The 19,726-nt window shown below is 34.0% G+C and overlaps 1 protein-coding gene across 4 annotated transcripts in view; it reads right to left on the bottom strand.

The window, feature by feature from the left end:
• Mark1 (microtubule affinity regulating kinase 1) overlaps positions 1-19,726 on the bottom strand; it is a 96,383-nt gene that overhangs the window by 37,826 nt on the left and 38,831 nt on the right. For 3 of the 4 annotated variants that reach the window (XM_042682222.1, XM_042682221.1, XM_042682220.1), the window contains exons 3-6: positions 18,269-18,322; positions 9,019-9,067; positions 8,330-8,395; positions 4,330-4,400 (exon numbers count right to left, since the gene is read on the bottom strand). In XM_042682222.1, coding sequence (XP_042538156.1) covers positions 4,330-4,400; positions 8,330-8,395; positions 9,019-9,067; positions 18,269-18,322 — 240 coding nt within the window. Of the gene's footprint in view, positions 1-4,329; positions 4,401-8,329; positions 8,396-9,018; positions 9,068-16,774; positions 16,816-18,268; positions 18,323-19,726 lie in introns of those variants that run through there. The other variant, XM_042682223.1, reaches the window with a different exon arrangement.

Below are 19,726 nucleotides of genomic sequence, written 5' to 3' on the forward strand. Positions count from 1 at the left end.
GAAGTACAGGAGTAGAAGAACAAAGAAGCGAGAGTATCATAAAAAAATAAAATAGCAGTTGGAAATGATTTCTGGAGAAGGTGATATTTGATCCAAGCTATCCATAAAAGGACAGTAATATTTAAAGATGTAGAGCTTTATGCTGAGTGCTGGGCAAAGGGCATGGAGGTAAGAAGCATTACTTATGAGGAAACACAAGTGTGAAAATGGATGAGAAATGGAGATGGAGGTTCTTGTTGTTTGGTTTTGTGGTGCTAAGCATTGAACCCAATGCCTTGTTGCAAAGTAAACACATGTACCTTTTCCACTGAACTACATCCTCAGCCTAGGAGTCAAACTTGATAGAAGTGCTAACAGTCCCTGAATTCTAAATTAAGCAAGCACTACATATGTTTTTATGAAGGGTGACTGAGGATTCTTATGATCATTTTGAAGTGTGGTCCCTAAAAATACTGCAGAATTTAACAATAAATAATTAGTTTTCTTAAGCAATTTGCTTCAAAACTCTAATGCCCACTTTTCATAAAATTATGTTTATTAGTTGTAAGACATATTTACATGCATATTTTACTGGATATGTTCCACAGGTTATAATAAAACATATTCACTATTAGGTTACTCTCTTATCATGGATAACAGAAATTTTCTGATAATGAAATGACCTTTTACAAGTCACATACTTGTGTGATACAGCAAAAGTACACCACAGGTAATGATTTCATTACCAAACATGATCAGAGGCCAGACACTTCACATCAGACAGAATGGTCAGTATGAGAGCAATTCTATATACATTTCTGGAATAAAAAATTTCTTAAGGCTTCAAGCTTTAACAATACAAAGATCACCAAAGGGAATGTTCTATGTTATGCTTGCCTTTGCCTACAGAGACAATGACCTCTGAGTTAGCATTCATATATGGTAGTTTATTGTATTACCACATGTAACTCCCAAGGTCCAATTTCTGCCATGACAGACATTTTTTGGCACTGCAGGAATCCTCATTCAAAACTTCAATTTTATTGCACTACTGTATGGCTAGACTCTTCTATCTCAAACTATTTTGGACTACTATAAACAGGATTTGGAACTACTCCATTACGCTTCTATTATGAACCTTGAGATCAGACTTTTCCACTAGTCCTGCTGTGATCTAAAGGCTACACACATCAGTGTCTTCTGCTAAGGTGCAGTTGTGGGGTTACTCCCGTGTTCTTTATAAATGGGCCAGAAATTCCTATGCTTTATAGGACACTTGATATTAGAATTAGTAGTGATTTTTTGCAGGCCTTCATATTCTATAGAATGAGAAGACAAAGTATAGGTATTGGTTACTAAAACTGTCTTAAACTGTTACGTTTTCTTTGGTATACCTAACAGCAGGGTCAAGGGCATACATCTGCATATCTTTGCTAATGTAGTACACCTTTTTTAAAAAATTTTTAATCATAAAAAATATACTTTAAGCCGGGCGCTGGTGGCTCACGCCTGTAATCCTAGCTACTCAGGAGGCTGAGATCTGAGGATCGCGGTTCAAAGCCAGCCCGGGCAGGAGAGACCATGAGACTCCTATCTCCAATAAACCACCACAAAACCGGAAGTGGCGCTGTAGCTCAAGTGGTAGAGTGCTCGCCTTGAGCTGAAGAGCTGAGGGACAGTGCCCAGGCCCAGAGTTCAAGCCCCACGACCGACAAAAAAAAAAAAAAAAAAAAATACTTTATATTTATTCTTTAAAAAACTGTCTATGAGCAGTGGCTCATGCCTGTAATCCTAGCTACTCAGGAGGCTAAGATCTGAGGATCACAGTTCAAAGCCAGCCCAGGCAGGAAAGTCCGTGAGACTCTTAGCTCCAATAAACCACCAGAAAACCGGAAGTGGTGCTGTGGCTCCAGTGGTAGAGTGCTCACCTTGAGCTGAAGAGCTGAGGGACAGCGGCACCACAACTGACCCCTCTCCCCCCAAAAAGCAAAAAAAAAACTATCCTTAAGTTGTAAAATGGGGTCTCAATGCAACATTTATTAATTTTTAAAGAGTTTAGATGGGAGTTAAGTGAAAATAAGTTCTCAAAAATAAATTTTCTAGTGTGAGGGAAGCACAGATATAAAATAATCTAACATTTATAAAACACAAATGATTATAAAGAAAACATTTTCCATTGTTCTATATTTTAAATAGCACTTCTTGATATTCAACCTCTGCAACATACGGAATATAAAGCTGATTCCAAAGTAATTCAGACTATATTTCAAAAATTAAGACAAATTTAGTAAATATGATTAACTTCAAAATACCTTTTTTGTGGTTCTGTGGATCAAACCCCAGGACCCACAATCTTTTTCCTAATCACCTAATGCACTCTTGTCAACCAACCTGCAAATATGGCAAACTCTTTCAAGTTGCAGGCATTTCAACTTCTCTAATTTTACACTGTACCAACTATTTTTTATACACATTGTCTTTGGTGAGTAAAGCTAGTAGCTGACTAAGAAGAAAAGGGGCAAGTAACAGTAACCTTTACAATATACATTATGATCCCAATGGGACTACTGAGTAACAAGTGGAATTTTCTTGATGGCCTACTAGTCACTAAAACTACTCAAAGATACTTAAAGATGAGTGGCACTGGAAGTGATATCTGTAGTGCTTTACTTATGAGTAAGCTTAGACTCTATCCCAGAACTTAATAATAAGGGGTTAAGCACAATTCAGTTTCTTAATGTTATTTTCCCCATCACCAGTTATTTTTGCGTTTACTACTTTAATATGACTGCTTCTGAAAATCTACCAAAAATAAAAGGCTGTCAAAAGTATTTAATTCCATGAAATATCAATAATAGAGGTTTTATATAAGTCACTCTATAATCATTTTGGAGAATGTCATATCTTGATATAATATCAAGTTAAATACTTGTTTCCTTCCTTCTTGAAGACTTATCTGATGGTTTAATATGTTAACATGTACATACATATAAACATAAACATATGCCCACATGCATATACACACAACCCTTAGAAAATCTTATGTAAATACACAGTGTTTCTCAGACATACAGACTACAGAATCTCTTTAATTGCAGAACCAATCCTTACCAAGTTATTGAGCTGTTTTAAAATGGAAAATCTTAATTGACCAAGGAAAAGTATCAGATACTGATACTTTCTGAAACTTCGACACATTTTATGAATGATTAAAACTAGCAATTTCCACAGTAATTTATAAAGTATACTTATTATTATTGTTGTTGTTATTTTGAGTGTGTGCCAGTTCTGGGGCTTGAACCCAGGGTCTAGGTGCTGTCCTTGAGTTTATTTTGCTCGCAGCTAGCATTCTACCACTTGAGCTATACTCCTTCTGGCTTTTTACTGGTTAATTGGAGATAAGGATCTCATGGACTTTCTTGTCTGTGCTGGCTTCAAACCCAATCCTCAGATCTCAGTCTCTTAAGTAGCTAGGACTACAGGTGTAAGCCACTGGCACCCAGCTAAACTATGCTTATTTTAATTACTTCAATCCTAAAAGTTAAATTTAAATCCTAGACAAATATATATTATTTTTTCTTATTTTATAATTTCTACAAGTCAAACTGGAATTGAAAGTCTTCTATCACATTTGTAAAGTTCCTTGCCTCAATATTTGAATAAAATGAACCATATACTTTCAATCTATGGATTTTATTACCAATGTATCTTTAATTATAAAAGAAAATAGCACACATATATGACTGATAATCTGACAATACACATTTTTTAACAGCACACATACATGACTCATAATTCTTGATAAAAATTAGTAGACATAGGCATCAAAAGATTATATCTTTTCCATCTTGGTCTGGTTTGCCTTTATAAGACACAATGAAACAAAGTGACTTAAAAAATTCACTTTCTGTAACAAACTAAAAACAATCTGCAATTATTTTAAGTTTAAATTACGAAAAACAGGTTTCTTCCATTCTTACAAAGTGTTTAAGTACGTATTTTTTCTTTTATTTGTCAGTCGTGGGGCTTGAACTCTGGGCTTGGGCGCTATCCCTCAGCTCTTCAGCTCAAGGCGAGCGCTCTACCACTTGAGCCACAGCACCACTTCCGGTTTTCTAGTGGTTTATTGGAGCTAAGAGTCTCACAGACTTTCCTGCCCAGGCTGGCTTTGAACCATGATCCTCAGATCTCAGTCTCCTGAGTAGATAGGATTACAGGCGAGAGCCAACAGCGCACAGCGGTATTTTTCTTTTTAAGATGGCATGTACTCTCACACTCCAGTTTGTAATACAGTCAACTGTACATCACTGAACATATCAGCAAAACAGAGTTGAAAACTACTTTCCATACCTGCCTAAATTTTGCACGGGCCTCTTTCTCTTTCATTCTTCCATGGGCAACTAAGTAATCAAACACTTCACCTGAATCAGAAAGGTAAAGCAGGTAGTAAAATATACATCGATTTTTATTTAGCAATATATATCAAGTCAAGCTGTTGCCTTGTTTTTAAAGAAACTTTCATGGCCCACAGTTTTCCAATGTATTTATATAAGTTACAAACTAAGACATGAACAGAAAAACAAAAAAAAAAGTGAATTAAGTATGTGTAATTTATGACTTAGCAAAACTCTTTCAAAAACACATCATAAAATAACCACATATTACATAAAAATAGTCAACTCTTTATTATCCATTCTAATAAATGGAAACCACCACATAGTTGATAAAGAATTACATTTAGCTTTGTATTTGGTGCTTCAACTATGAACAAAATAGTTTCAACAAAATATGTCAAAAAAGGCATATTATGGTGTTTATTCTTTAAAAGTTTACACATCATACAGTCTTGATCAAATGCCATCTTACTACTTCCATCCAAATTAATTTATTTCTTTTTCTTCCTACACTAACTACATTTATTCTCATTCTATCATAACACTTTAGTAGTTAACCACAAGTTACATGTATCTCTACTACCTGAAATGAACTACATTACTTGAGCATCATTGTCATATCTGTACCATATTGTACAAAAAAAAAATACAAAGTGGGTAGGTAATAAACGTATGTTGAAATAATTTTAAAATAACCAGAAGCTGTACAAAGTTTCTAGTGGGCCTATTTTTTATATGTCTTAATAGCTTTCTTTTTCATTTTTATCCAGTTAGTAACAGTTCAGAAAAAACTTTTTAAGTCTTAAAAGTATTTCAGTGTAAGAAGGTATTTATGCCCTTATAAGGGCAGCATACACATACATATGCATATTTAAATTCACAACATAGTTTTAAAAGCTGGTTGTAAATCCAGGCTTCAGAATCACACCAATTTTGCTATGAATCCTCATTTACTAGGAGACATTAAGGTAAGTTCAATTTAATAGCACTCAGTCTACCTACAACTTACGTGGCTGCAATGAGGGCTAATAAATAATATGTGTGCTTGGTACCAGGACTAGTGCATATTAAGACCTAATAAATGATTTATATTTATACTCAAGTATACAGATATATTACATATATAGATGCAATATCCATCTGCTATAAGAACAATATTAAAAATGAAATGTGTAATAAATATGTCAGATGAAACTAATATATCTACAATGCTGAATGGGATATATTGCAAGCATACTTGAGTGATTTAGTGGGGATGATGGGAACAGAGAAATGAATGCATGCTCTAGCTGATTCAAGAACAGTTAATTCTAGATATGTGTTAATACTTGTTAATTCCAGATAACCTACTATAGCGAATTCTAGATACAGGAGTTTTAGATGAGTAAGATATATATGTATATATATATATATATATATATATATATAATATATATTTTAAACTTGGGATATACTCTTAGGTTATGCCTAGAATGCTCATACTCCAGATATTTATAGCACCAAATCCTTCACGTATCATATATTGTTTACATCGGGTTCAATTCCCCAACTATAATGTAATCTTGAGGGCAGAGCTTTATCTTTGCTCACTCCTGGCATTCCCAGACAATTACTTTGCAAGCATTTAATAAACGTTGTTTGCATGAATGAGAAAAGGAGTAAACACACCATACCTTACTAGCCCTGGCACCTTTTTAACTGGCTCCTTTGGATTAAACACGGTTCAAAAATGTAAAGGATTTTCCTGACTTTCTAATCACTGAAAAATCATTGCTTCATTAGTGAACAGGAGTCCACTGATCAACAAGTTTGGGAAGGTAGCAGGTGTCTGACTCAGTTCCTGTTCCTACTAGATTTCTAGTGCATATATATCACATTCAGTCTTAAACTAGCTAGAAATACCAGAGGAAAAACGCTGAAGTGTTTTATTTTCCAGAGTCGCCTTCCCATTTCTTGCCTTTAAAAGGCAAGAAAAACTCTAGATTTACTGCCACAAAACCATGATTTTTTTTTATTAGACACACACACACACACACACACACACACACACACACACACACACACACACACACACACACACACACACACACACACACACACACACACACACACACACACACACACACACACACACACACACACACACACACACACACACACACACACACACCCTTTACCTATTTTCAGGAATCAAAATTGAATGAAAACCAGCTGTTGGGGCATTTTGGGTTTTTAAAACAGAAGTCCAGTATCATTCCTTTTTTCTCCTCCTCATTGCTCCTTTCAGTTATGCTACTGAAGGAGGGCAGTGACAGTGCTGCTTGCTCTTCTCTTCTAGCCATCACCCCCAACAGAGTTTACTGTACTTCTTGCCATTGGCTGACCTTCAGTCAATTTCTATATTAACACAGTCTTGGGCTAGATCATTATGAAAGCAGGACGGTACCTATGGATTTTTAGCAGCCTGTAATTTCTCATAGAGAAAATATATCTAGCCCCTTTCTCTAGAAGTTTTTATCAGTAAAACTGGTAAGAGTCTTGCCGAACTAAAATTAATATTCAAGGCTTCCAATCTGACAGACTTGTATGAAAACCTAATTGCAGAATAGGAAAATAAAATACTTCATTATTTACTATTTTGGAGTTGGTTAGTTTTACTGTAGATCTATATTTTATGGGAATTTATACACCTACATATTTTTAACTAATCTATAATAATTAATCCCATAGGTTTTCAGGTCAAGTTAAAAAAAACCCTACACTGAATATTTTCAAAGTGTAAAGAAGTTTTGCCATCAAGTCTTATTATGAACAACTGAAAAGCAACTAAATATATTCAATGTAATGTAAAGCTCTTTATAAATCCAAAGACCATATAAAATGTATAGTTTAGCTGCTATAGATGAGGCTAAATCTTCTTTATTCCATTTTACTAAAATCTGCATCATCATGGAAATCTTTCAGCCTTATTAGCTAAAATAGGTTCAATATTAAATTCAACACTGAGGTTTTCCATTTATTATCAAAAAGGTAAAAAATCAGCCAAATAATTTTAGCAGTACCCTTTTTCAACTGCTTAAATTCTCTAAGGCTTTAAACTGTGCCTTTAAGTATTCATTTTTACTTTTTATTTTATTTAAATTATATTTTTATTATCATTAAAGTTATACAAAGAGGGTGTGATTCAACAAGTCAGTTTATCACTACTATGTATCTTGATCAATATCATCCCTTTTTTATTCTCCCCTACAAAGTATTCCTTTTTATTCTTAAATGATTTATCACCTCAATAAAGTTTAAATACTTTTCTGAGAAAATAACATTAACTTTAAGTCAATGGTCCACTAATTAAAATGAAGCACAAAAATAAAAGTGATGCTCTATAAAGTTGCAGAATTGTTATTTAAAATGTTAAAATCATGCATGAAAATCACTATACTATATTAATCCATATATGTGTATGTATAAAATCTTACCTAGGACTTCATCCTTATAACTTAGTCCTCTAATTTATAAAATATACAGATTGATACTTGTTTAAGTTGAAACATTTCATGGATTATACTAAAAATAAATGCATCCTGTAAATCTGTCATAAATGAACAAATGTGGAATGAACATCTAACCCAAAACTTACTTTTACTGTACAGTTTGTTTAATATAATCTACATTTGGGATTCTCTGTCTATAGGCAAGAGCTCCAAACCACATTATTATGACATTTAAAAAATATTTAAGTAAGCAAATTAAAACAAATGATAAAATTAAGTCTTAAAACGTCCTAACTTATTTTTAAATAAAGCAAAATTCTATTTAATCCTTAAGATATAATTTAGAGACATTTTAATAAAACCATATATTGATTTTTAATATTAAAGATATGTCATAGTAAACCACTAGGCATTATTAAATTTACATCTTATCAAAAAGAACTTTCCAATTTTGTTCACTCTTACCCCCACTTGCATATTCCATGACTAAATAGAGGGTCTTTTCTGTTTCAATGACTTCAAACAATTTCACTGAAAAAAAAATAAGATGTAATTTTATAATCACAAGCACAGAAGGATGAGAATATATTTTAGTAAATCTTAGGTATCAGTAAGCCATAGGAAACTGAAGCACTTTAATTTCAAATTCACAAAGGTTCTCAAGAGTTATTACTCCTATGGGTGAAAACAATTTATCAACTTGCCATGAGGTGATTTGGAAACAACTTCTTGTGTTAAAAAAATTTGAGATTGAAAGTTTGAATTATAATAAAAGGCAAAAAATTTAAACCCTAGAAGTAGAATTTTAATCAAAGCTTAAAGTAGGACTATGATATAACAATATATTATAAAGTGTCAAATAATCCTTAGTACAGAAACAAAAAACTATATTTATAAAATATAGATTAAAAACTGATCACAAAACTACAGTTGACAATGTTTGATAAGAAATGTACGCATTATCCTGCCCATGTAATTGTAACCCCTCTGTACAGTATATTCACAAAAAAAAATAAAATAAAATAAAATTTAAAAAAATAAAAAAAACTACAGTTGAAACTACTACAAATAACAACATTAGTAACTATATATAAACAAGATTTTTTTAAATCTTGTGTTTACTTTGTCACTAAGTGCACACATAAATTTCATACCTATATTAGGATGGTTCAAGATCTTCATTATTCTTACTTCTCGAAACAACTGTTAAAGAAAACAAGTAGACAGATTTTTGTTTTTTGTTTTTGTTTTATTTTTCAAAAACAAACCTCAAGCAGAGATCCAAATAAGACTTTTATCTGAAAAAAGTAAGCTGCTTACAAAACCCTGTAAGATTCTGTCAACCCTTCACAATAAGCTATGCAACTTAGAACAATAATCTGACTTCGCAGAGACTGGGTTTCTAAGAGAATTTTGACTAGATGAACTCAAATGATTCTGTTCTTGTGTATATATGAACATGCTATACATAATGAAATGTACACTTTACTCAATAACTCTTTATAACTATAGACATAAGAAGAGTACTGTGGATATGAAGCTAAATGATCCTTCATATGAGCTTCACTCAGAAACAACCTTCCTTACGTGTCCAATGTTTTAGACATCTCTCTTTTGGTTTATCAGACATTTTAAAGAAAGATTTGGGAGCAATTTTTGATAGGTCTGCAGAATAACAAATCTAATGAAAATGAAAACACAACCTACCAGAACCTTTGGGATACAGCAAAGGCAGTTCTAAGAGGAAAGTTTATAGCTATGGGCACCTAAATCAATAAAACAGAGAGATCTCATATTAATACCCTAACGATGCATCTCAAGCTCTTAGAAAAACAAGACAAGCCAAATCCATAAGTAGCAGATGGAAAGAAATAATAAAAATTAGGGCAAAATCCATGAAGTAGAGACTTAAAAAACAGTTCAAAGAATCAACAAAATAAGAAGCTGGTTCTTCAAAAAGATAAACAAAATTGATAGATCCTCAGCCAACCTGACCAAAAGGAAAAATCACCCAAACAAATAAATTAGGGATGAAAAGGGATACCACAACAAATGCAGTGAGATCCAGAACAGTGTAAGAAAATACTTCCCAAATATTTATTCAAAAAAACTAGAAAATCAAGTAAAAATCGATGTAGGTAACCTCAACCTACCAAAAATTGTGCCAAGAGGATATAAATTAAACAGATCTGTAATAAGTAATGATTCTGAAACAGCAATAGTCTCCCAACAAAGAAAAGTACAAAGCAACAGATTTACAACTGGACTACAAGATATGTAAAGAATTAACACTAATATTTTTCAAATGTTTTCATGAAATAGAAAGGGAAGGATTACTACTCATTCGATAAAGCCAACATTACACTGATACCAAAACTGGATAGGAAAACAACACAAAGGAACAATCTCTTTGATGAACAGATGCAAACTCAAAAGAATACTTGCTAACCAAATTCAGTAACTAATGAAAAAAATTGTATACCACAGTGAAGCTGGTTTCAAAACCAGGATGCAAGTTTGGTTTGATATACACAGAACAAGCAATTAATACAACACATAAAAAAGAATCAAGCACGGGGCTGGGAAGGTAGAGTGATTGCCTTGCATGCATGAGGCCCTGGGTTCGATTCCTCAGCACCACATAAGCAGAAAAAGCTGGAAGTGGCGCTGTGGCTCAAGTGGTAGAGTGCTAGCCTTGAGCTAAAGAGCTCAGGCTCAGAGTTCAGGCCTCACAACCGTCAGGAAAAAAAAAAAGAAGGAAAAAAAAAGAATCAAGTACAAGAATCACATGATCATCTCTCTATAGATACAGAAAAGGCATTTTAAGTGCTAGAAAAGCTAGGAATAGAATTAATAAAGGATATATATGACAGCCCTATATCCAAGGTACAGAATGGTGAAAATCTGAAACCATTTCCTGAAACCATTCAGGAACAAGACAAGGATGTCCACTCTCTTCAATCTACTCAATATATTACTGGAATTACAAGCCAGTGCAATAAGACAAGAGAAAAAGGGATCCAAATAGGGAAGGGAGAAGTCAATCAATCCTATTTGTAGATAAGGTGATCCAGTATCTAAAATATCCTAGAGACCCCACCCCGAATCTCCTAGAGCTGATAAACACCTTTAGCAAAAGCAAAGAACCAGGATATAAAACTAACAAAATTAATAGCTTTTCTATTTACCAACAATGAGCAGATGGGAGAGGGAAATTAGGAGAACAATTCCAGTCATAATAGCCTTAAAAATACTGAGAAATAAATCTAACCTCTACAACAAAACTGTAATACTTAAAAATTAAAGACGACACAACTAGGCAATAAGACGTGTTCATGGATTTTCAGAATTAATGTCTTCAAAATGGCCATATTGCAAGTGCAATCTATAATTTCAATATAACAACATCAAAATTCCAATGTCATTCTTTGTAGAGGTAAAGAAAACCAAAAATTCATATTGAACCACAAAAGGCTCTGAAGAGTCAGAGCAATTCTAAAGAAACAAAAAAAATGCTGGAGGTAGTATAATTCCAGATGTTCAACTTTACTATAGTAACAAAATCAGCTTGGTACTGTCACAAAAACAGACTCAAAAACCAAGGGAATAGTCTAGAAGATCCATAAAGGAACCCTTACATCTTCCTCCACCTAAATTTTGACAAAGGAGCCAAAAAAAGCCTCTTCAACTAATGTTGTTAAGAAAACTGGACATCCATATGCAGAAGACTAAAAATAGGTACTGCCTGTCACCTGGTACTAATATCAATTCAAAGTGTATTTAAGACCTCAGACTGAAATTACTACAGGAAAGGGTGGGAGAAGCAGTAGAACTTATTGACATAGGCAGACACTTCCTGAATAAAATTCTAGGAGCTCTGGTAATGGGAGAAAGAATTGACAAGATTACATCAAACTAAAAGGCTTCTTCACAGTTAAGGATATAGTTACTAAGCTGAAGAGTCAACCTACAGAATGGTAGAACTTTATCAGTTACACATCTGATGAAGTTCTAATTACCAGAATATACAAAACCCCAAAGTCAATAATCCGAATCAATAAATGGGCAAAGGAGCTAAATAGACTTTCTGAAGAAGTAAAAAGGCCAGTAAATAGATGATGAATGTTCAGTGTCCTTGGCCATAAAGGAAATGCAAATCCAAACTACCATGAGATTCTACCTCACTTTAGTTAGAACGGCCATCATCAAGAATAAAAACAATAACAAATGCTTATGAGGATGTAGGGAAGAAGGGATGCTAATACACTGTTAGTGGGAGTCTAAATGAGATAGAATGGATATTTCTCAAAGAGACTAAAAATAGAAGAATTGTACTCTATGATCCAGCAATACCAGTCTTGGGAAATTATCTAAAAGATTACAAGTCAGGATACAATAAAGACACCTGCACACTCATGTTCATTGTACCACTATTTACAATAGGCAAGGTATATGGGAGCCGCCTAGATGCCCTACAACTGGATCAAGAAATTATGGTGTGTGTGTGTGTGTGTGTGTGTGTGTGTGTGTGTGTGTGTGTGTGTGTGTGTGTGTGTGTGTGTGTGTGTACCCAGATCCTATATAGATGGGGGGAATGATGGAAGATATGACTCTGATCAAGATATATTATGTACATAAATTCACATGTTAAGTACATACATATGTCTATGTGTATATTTATACAATGAAACATAATCCATATATCAGGAAGGTTATTATTATGCCATCTGCACAGAGATGAATGGACCTGAAAAAATATCATATTAAATGATGTAAGCCAGGCTCAGAGACAACAGGCATATGTTTTCTTTTATATGTACAAGTTAGATGTAAACTATAAACCTATCTGAAAATACATACAGGGCCATATTCAAATATATAATCAAATGGACTAAAGGATGCTATATATAGGAGTGAGATCCCATGATTTAGGCCCTTGAAAAAAATCAACAGGTGGTTCATTAAAATGAATTCTAGAGATCTAGAACATGTCTGACTATAAGGTGGGTAGGGTCTTAAGTTGAATGGTAGATGAATAGAAAGAGGAATGCTGGGTGAATACAACCATAACACTCAATGTACTTACATGAAAACTGAACTAAGAAACACAAGGAAAAGAGTAAGGATGGAATAGATACAGGGAGAAAAATGATGGAAGAGGATTAGCATGTTAAACTGCAATCTTTTTGTACAACAATTTGAAAAACATAAATTTTATAGAAAAAAAGCTGGTATTGGTAACATGACTATAAACCTAGCTCACCAGGATTCTGAAACCAAAAAGCAGGAAGTGGAACTGTGATTCAAGTGGTAGGACATTACCCTTGAGCAAAACTCTCAGGGATGGTGCCCAGGCCCTAAGTTTAAGCCCCAAGACCACCATACAAAAAATTTAGATATAACAGGAAGTTACTTGAAATATGAATGTTAAAATTACTTTCAAAAAGCATGATTTAGCATTTTTCCATCTTTTTTTCTAACTTCAATAGGTATTAAGATTAAAAAATCAACTTATTTAAGAACAAATGATATTAAGAACTAGTGATATTAAGACCTAGTAAATGTTAAAACATATATTTTATCTTCCAGAGGCCAAAGGTACATGAGTACTCAAAAGAACATGAAAAGATGGTCAAGGTTTTTAATCACTAGGGAAATATAATAAATGAAATCCACAATGAGATACAAGTAGTATCCCATTAGGATGACTACTGTCAAACAAAACAAACCTACATTATTGAGCTTACTGGACTACACACGTCAAAGACAGGACTGTTAACTGAAAGATACAAGTAAATATGTCCTTAGTATACTCCGGATATTCTTCCTCTGGAAGGTATTTTTTACATTCGAATGAGTCATTTGTATGTTAAACATGTCATTATGCACTTTCTTCAATAACTAAGGGCAAACAACTTTCAGATTTTTAGTCGGTGAACTGTGTGAAACAGTTGGATCTCAGACAACTGTTACCCTAACCTCAACACTGTTCATATTTAAGACACATAAATATTAACATCTCTTTTTTCAAATAGTACCTGGAATACATTTTCTTCAAAATCTATCAAGTTTCAATATGAAAAGTATTATTTCCCACTGACTTCTTATATGGTATGTTAAAGAAATAAACTCATTTATGACTTTATAATAATCTTTATTTTCAAAACTTTGTCTGAAAATAAAGGTCAGAAACATTGCTAAGCATTAATTTCACAGAGAATAAATGCACATTAGATATAGTCATTTATTCACATAATATCTTTCTGTAGAATATCAAAAGGAAAGAAAGAGGGAGTTAGGGAGTCTAGTTCAGTGTTACTGATTCAAAGTCTACAACCCAGATCAGAAAGTACTAATTGTCTTCTCACTTAGGCTTTCGTAACAACTGGTCAGCATTTTGCACTCAGGGTCTACAAACATGACAAGTACTGCATGAAAGAATTGCTCAGCACATAAGTGACTCTGTTCTACTATAATGGGAAATGTTGGACAAAGCATGCCTCTAAATGTAAGACTACTGATATTTCAACATATGTCCATCAGAGGCATCTATGAAGAAATAACACTTAGGGCTTGTTTTGTTTTCTCCTTGGTCAAAATAATCGCTAATAATTTCTGCAACTGGCTTTGTCAGTTTGGTTTCCTGATAAAATTGCTAAGAGATCTTAAACTCTGAAAACTGCTTCTGTGCTTGTGTTTTCCTCTCTATTTAAAGTGAACAAATAATTCAACATGACAGAGATTGTTCTGCAATAGTTGAAAGTTTTAGTTGCCTATCTGAGAGTTCTTTGACAATTATGTGGGAAGTAACATACGTTTACATGACTTAGGCCGCTAAGACCTGGCATCGATTTAATAAAATCTAAGATGTCAGTTACTGAAAGGCTTACACTTCCTCTGTTGATGCAAATATCATTATCCTAACACAGAGATTCATATCCTATATAACTTTAATGCAACAATCATGTTATTTAACACAATTCTGAATTGCAGTGGTCTTATTCTTATTTTTTATATTTTATTTATTTAGGGATTTATTATGAGATGCATTCTTCACTATGTTGTGCAGGCTAGGCAGAAATTCATGACCAGTAGGAAGTGCCTCAAACTTCTGAGTAACTGGGATTATAGACATGTGCCACTATGCCTAATCCTTGTTTTCATTTGCATTACAGGTTTTGCTATTCAGGCATCACTCCTGAGCCATAGAGCCATTTCTGAATTCTGGAAATACAATGTAACACAGTAAAATAAAAATGTAAATCAATAAAAGCAATAATACACAGGAGATACAAAAATGTTTGCAGAAATTTTGTCATCTATGCATAATGTCCCCCAAGTTTCAAAAGGAGTGAAATTTCTGAAAAAAGTCTTAAATTGGAAGTGTATAAATTATGAACAAAATTAAGTCATTCTTCTGCTTTTCTTTCAATAGCACTACTCTGCTCTAAAAGACCCCCAAGGATCACTACAGACCATCCTCAAAATCATGAACACATGAGGTGAGACTTGTGCTTCAAATTCTTTTTGTTTTGGACTGAGGGTTTGAACTTAGGGCCTTCAACTTTCTACAGAGGTGCTTTATTGAGGAGCCACAGCTCTAGTCCTGTTTTGCAATTGTTTTTAAGCTAGGGTCTTATTTCCTGCCCAGGCTTATGGTTAGACCTTAATCTACCCATTTCATTTTAGGTTTCTCATCACTGCTAGGATAACACTACCAAATATGGTATGAACACTACCAAATCCAATTTCTTCCTCAGAAACAGTGTCTCATAAACTTTTTTTTTTTTTAACCCAAGGGGGTTTGGTAATATTTCCTAGAGATAAATTACATGTGGAAAAGTATGAAAGAGGGTGATAGTTTAAATGTAAACCAAAACAGAGTGAGATTTAACCAAGCATTTCTGAAGGTGAGATTAAAGTGAATTCTTAGCATTCTATTGGTATCTGTCTTTTAACAGAGGCCTGGAGACATGTGTTAGCATTTTTTTTTTTAACCTGTAGAACTTTAACAACATGAGGGAAAAATAGATGAATTGCATTTCATTCCACTATTTATTTTTTAAAATATGTCTGGCTGGAAGATGCTACTGACAAACTAGATAAGGCCAAATGTTGAATGATCTATAATGATGGAAACTAATCAAACCATGATCTATTTTTCCCCATAAAACTTTACCAGCAAGAAAATAAATGAGCACAATGGCAAATTATCTAAACAACAACATAGGAAGAGTGGTGGCTACATTTAACAGTCTCTGCTTTTATTTTCACACTTTAAAGAAAAAAAGTTGTACCACTCTTTGAATGTCTGTTTGGAAAATCAGTATTTTATCAGTAAAGACTAACAACATCTATAACCAAGTATTGACCATCAATCAGCAAACAAATCTTCTGGTTATTTTGATAAATAAAGCAACATTCAGTTTCATATTCACATGTTTGAACAGGTAAAACTATTGTTAAATGGTTTTCTCTGAGTCTTCTTGGGAAAGACAATGGAGGTCATGCTATATAGCACATCTCAGTCACAAGTCCTAACTGTCATCATTCCATTTACCAAAGGAACCAGTGCTTACTGAAGTATAAAGCATAAAACCTACTAGCCCACTGACAAGACCAGACCACTGGTTATACTTAGGCACTTAATTTGGTGAGCAAAATTCTGAGGCCATAGCCTAGTTAAAAATAGGCATCTCTGGGAAATTCATCAGCCTGGTGAGGATGTCTTTTTTCATTCTATCACATTGATGCATCATGATTAGCTGGAAGACTTGATGCTAGGAGGAAAAGCTTTCTCTCACAGAGACCCATAATATATCTCACCTTCACAGAAAAAGAAGAATCCAGCAAACCTCTCATGTTCTCACTGAGCAGAAATATCAGTGCTATGAAACATTACATTGGTTGGCAATTTAAAAGGAATCTCAGGAAAGAACAGAGATAGATCTCTAAGGAGAAATATATAAAAATATACTAAGTTACCTGGCATTGGGTCAAGTGAGAACAAAGTTTTGATATCACAAATGCAACATTAGTTAGAATCACAGCAAATGCAACCACACCAGACTAAAAATTCTTTTAAGATTCTGTTAGGAATCCAAATTCATTTTAATATGTAATTACAATCCTATTATATTTTAATAAAATAATAATGTATATTATCTCAATATATTCAAACTTAGCATTCATGGCCTAATCACTAAATCATTTGCTCATTAAAATGCTAAGAACATATTTCTGAGAAAGTTTTCCCATTGAAGGAATGAATGACGTCGCAAGAATGACGTCGCAAGAAACAGCTCTGGTTTACCATATTTCACATCCTAAATGCTTTTTTCCTACCCATACATTTATAGTTTCACACCTTGAGGGAAGAGCCAAGTTGTTTACTGTGAATTACTTGAAAGACAAATCTTGTGAAAAAGAAGGTTAGCCAAGTAAATCAATAAAATAAAACCTATGTACATGCAATATTGACTCATAGCTAGATGGGTTTTTTTGAGGGGCAAGCAGTATTGGGTTTGAACTCAGGGCCTTGCTAACCAGACTCTCTGCCACATGAGTCATGCCTCCAAACTTGTTTGTATCTGTTATTATTAAGGAAGGATCTCACATTATGCCCAGGATGGCTTGGGTCGTGATTCACCCATTTCTACTTCCCCACACTGATCAAATGACATGTTTGCCACTGCTTGCCTTACAGCTGAGGTACAGCTTGGGCCACTGTGTGGAGTCTTACCAACTTGTTCTTTATGCCTGAGACAGCCTCAGATCACAGTCTCAAATCACTGGCTCCCAAAGAGAAGAGTTTTAATTAAAAAAGATCCTAAATATTTTTGAAATATTAGACACAAAGTTTTATTCTACTAAGTTAAGAGACAAATTGTTTCTATATGGGCATAGAGTCTGATAAAGCCATGAAAGTATTTCAAAATCTGAAATACTCTGGTTCTGCAGAAGATATTTTTCAGTCATAACATTGTTTTGTGTCATGCCTTTGCTTCATATGCTAATGAAATATAGTAACATAAAAAATGTCAGGTGAAGCCTGGAACAGGTAGCTTATATCTCTAATCCTACCTACTCAGGAGGCTGATATCTGAGGATCACAGTTCAAAACCAATATGAGCAGGAAAGTCTGTAAGACTTTATCTTCAACTAACCAATAAAAAAGCCAGAAATGGAGCTGTGGCTCAAGTGGTAGAGTGCTATCCTTGAGCAGAAAAGGTCAGGGACAGCACCCATGCCCTGAGTTCAAGCCCTAAGACCGATACACACACAAAAAAGTATCAGGTGACTGACTTTATAGAGCAGTATATATTAATAACAAACATTGTCATCTACATAATAGCATTATATAAACAATAACAAATATTCTATTTACTTTATTAACTTAAATACCTTTTGTAGACTGGTAGGATTTAGCTGAGTTTTGTCTATTATTTTCACAGCGACCTGAAAGAAAAGAATTATTAAACATTTTAAGACACATATTCCCCTGAACAAAAACAAAATAAACATTTTTTATTTCTTAATATATTGTTTAGCTCTATTTGAGTGTTCACATAATTAGAAAGTAAAATTTAATAACTGGGCAGCTTTAGAATATATTCTACCTGTCCTGCCTTTACCCTCTCTGATTCTGTGTCAATGAAATTCCAAATTTCCCCTTTTAATGTAACATTATCCTGTATCTTACTCATAGTCTTGATAAGCAAACAATATAAGGAAGAGTGGTTTATTAACTTGTAGTTCACGTAAATAAAATTGTTTACAAAGATAGAGTGGATACTTATAGCAAGAAAAAAGGGATTATAATATCCTTGAATGTTCTTGCCTGTGTAGCATGTCTGAACAGCTCCCCAGGGATAGAATGAATAGAAAGGACTAAATTTATTGGGAAATAACAATGATCATATATACAGGATAAGGTAAAACTTATTAAAAACATTTTTATAGTTGAGATTTAAGAGAAAAAAAAGAATGTCCTAATCAGATCCTAGTTGAATCTTTTTTTTGGTCAGTCATGGAGCTTGAATTCTGGGCCTGGGCACTGTCCCTGAGGTTCTTCAGCTCAAGTTGAGCGCTCTACCACTTAAGTCACAGCACCACGTCTGGTTTTCTGGTGGTTTATTAGAGATAAGAGTCTCACGGACTTTCCTGCCCAGGCTGGTTTTGAACTGCAATCCTCAGATCTTAGCCTCCTGAGTAGCTAGGATTACAGGTATGAGCCACTGGCACCTGGCTCCTAGTTGAATCTTTACTTAAAATGATGGGTGTGTTTAAATGGCTTTAACTCCAATATGCAGACATAAATTTATAATGCACCCATGTGCAAATATACATTTTTTTGCTAGTTAAGTACAATTAGTTAAAACACATATGTGGGAGGCAAAGATAGGAGAATCAAGATTTAAAACCAGTCTGAGCCCCAAGAGCAAGACCCCGTCTCAACAAATAAGCTGGGAGTGGTAGTACAAATCAGTAATTTCAATTGCAATTTTGATTTACAAAGGTAGACTGTGGTCTGAAGCCAGTGTGGGGTGTGTGGGGTGGGGGTGGGGGCAGGGAGAACAGCACATGAAACCCCATCTGAAAAATAAGTAACGCAACAGAGCTAGAAGTGTGGCTCAAAAAGAGAGAAAGAAAAGAAAAGAAAGAGAGAAAGAAAGAGAAAGAGAGAGAGGGAAGGGGGAAGAGAGGGAGGAAAGATTTTACAAATCCCATTATCACTGGAGAAAATCATCTATACAGCAATACTTGTCTGATGCAGCTTCTAAACAAATAAAAATTAGTGGGTGATTTTCTATATGTTGATGCCTTAGCTTAAGCAGTAATGAAAAAACTAATTCCAGCCTT

This window comes from Dipodomys spectabilis, unplaced genomic scaffold (genome assembly GCF_019054845.1).
Source record: "Dipodomys spectabilis isolate Male_0828 unplaced genomic scaffold, ASM1905484v1 ptg000069l, whole genome shotgun sequence".
Lineage (NCBI taxonomy): Eukaryota > Metazoa > Chordata > Mammalia > Rodentia > Heteromyidae > Dipodomys > Dipodomys spectabilis.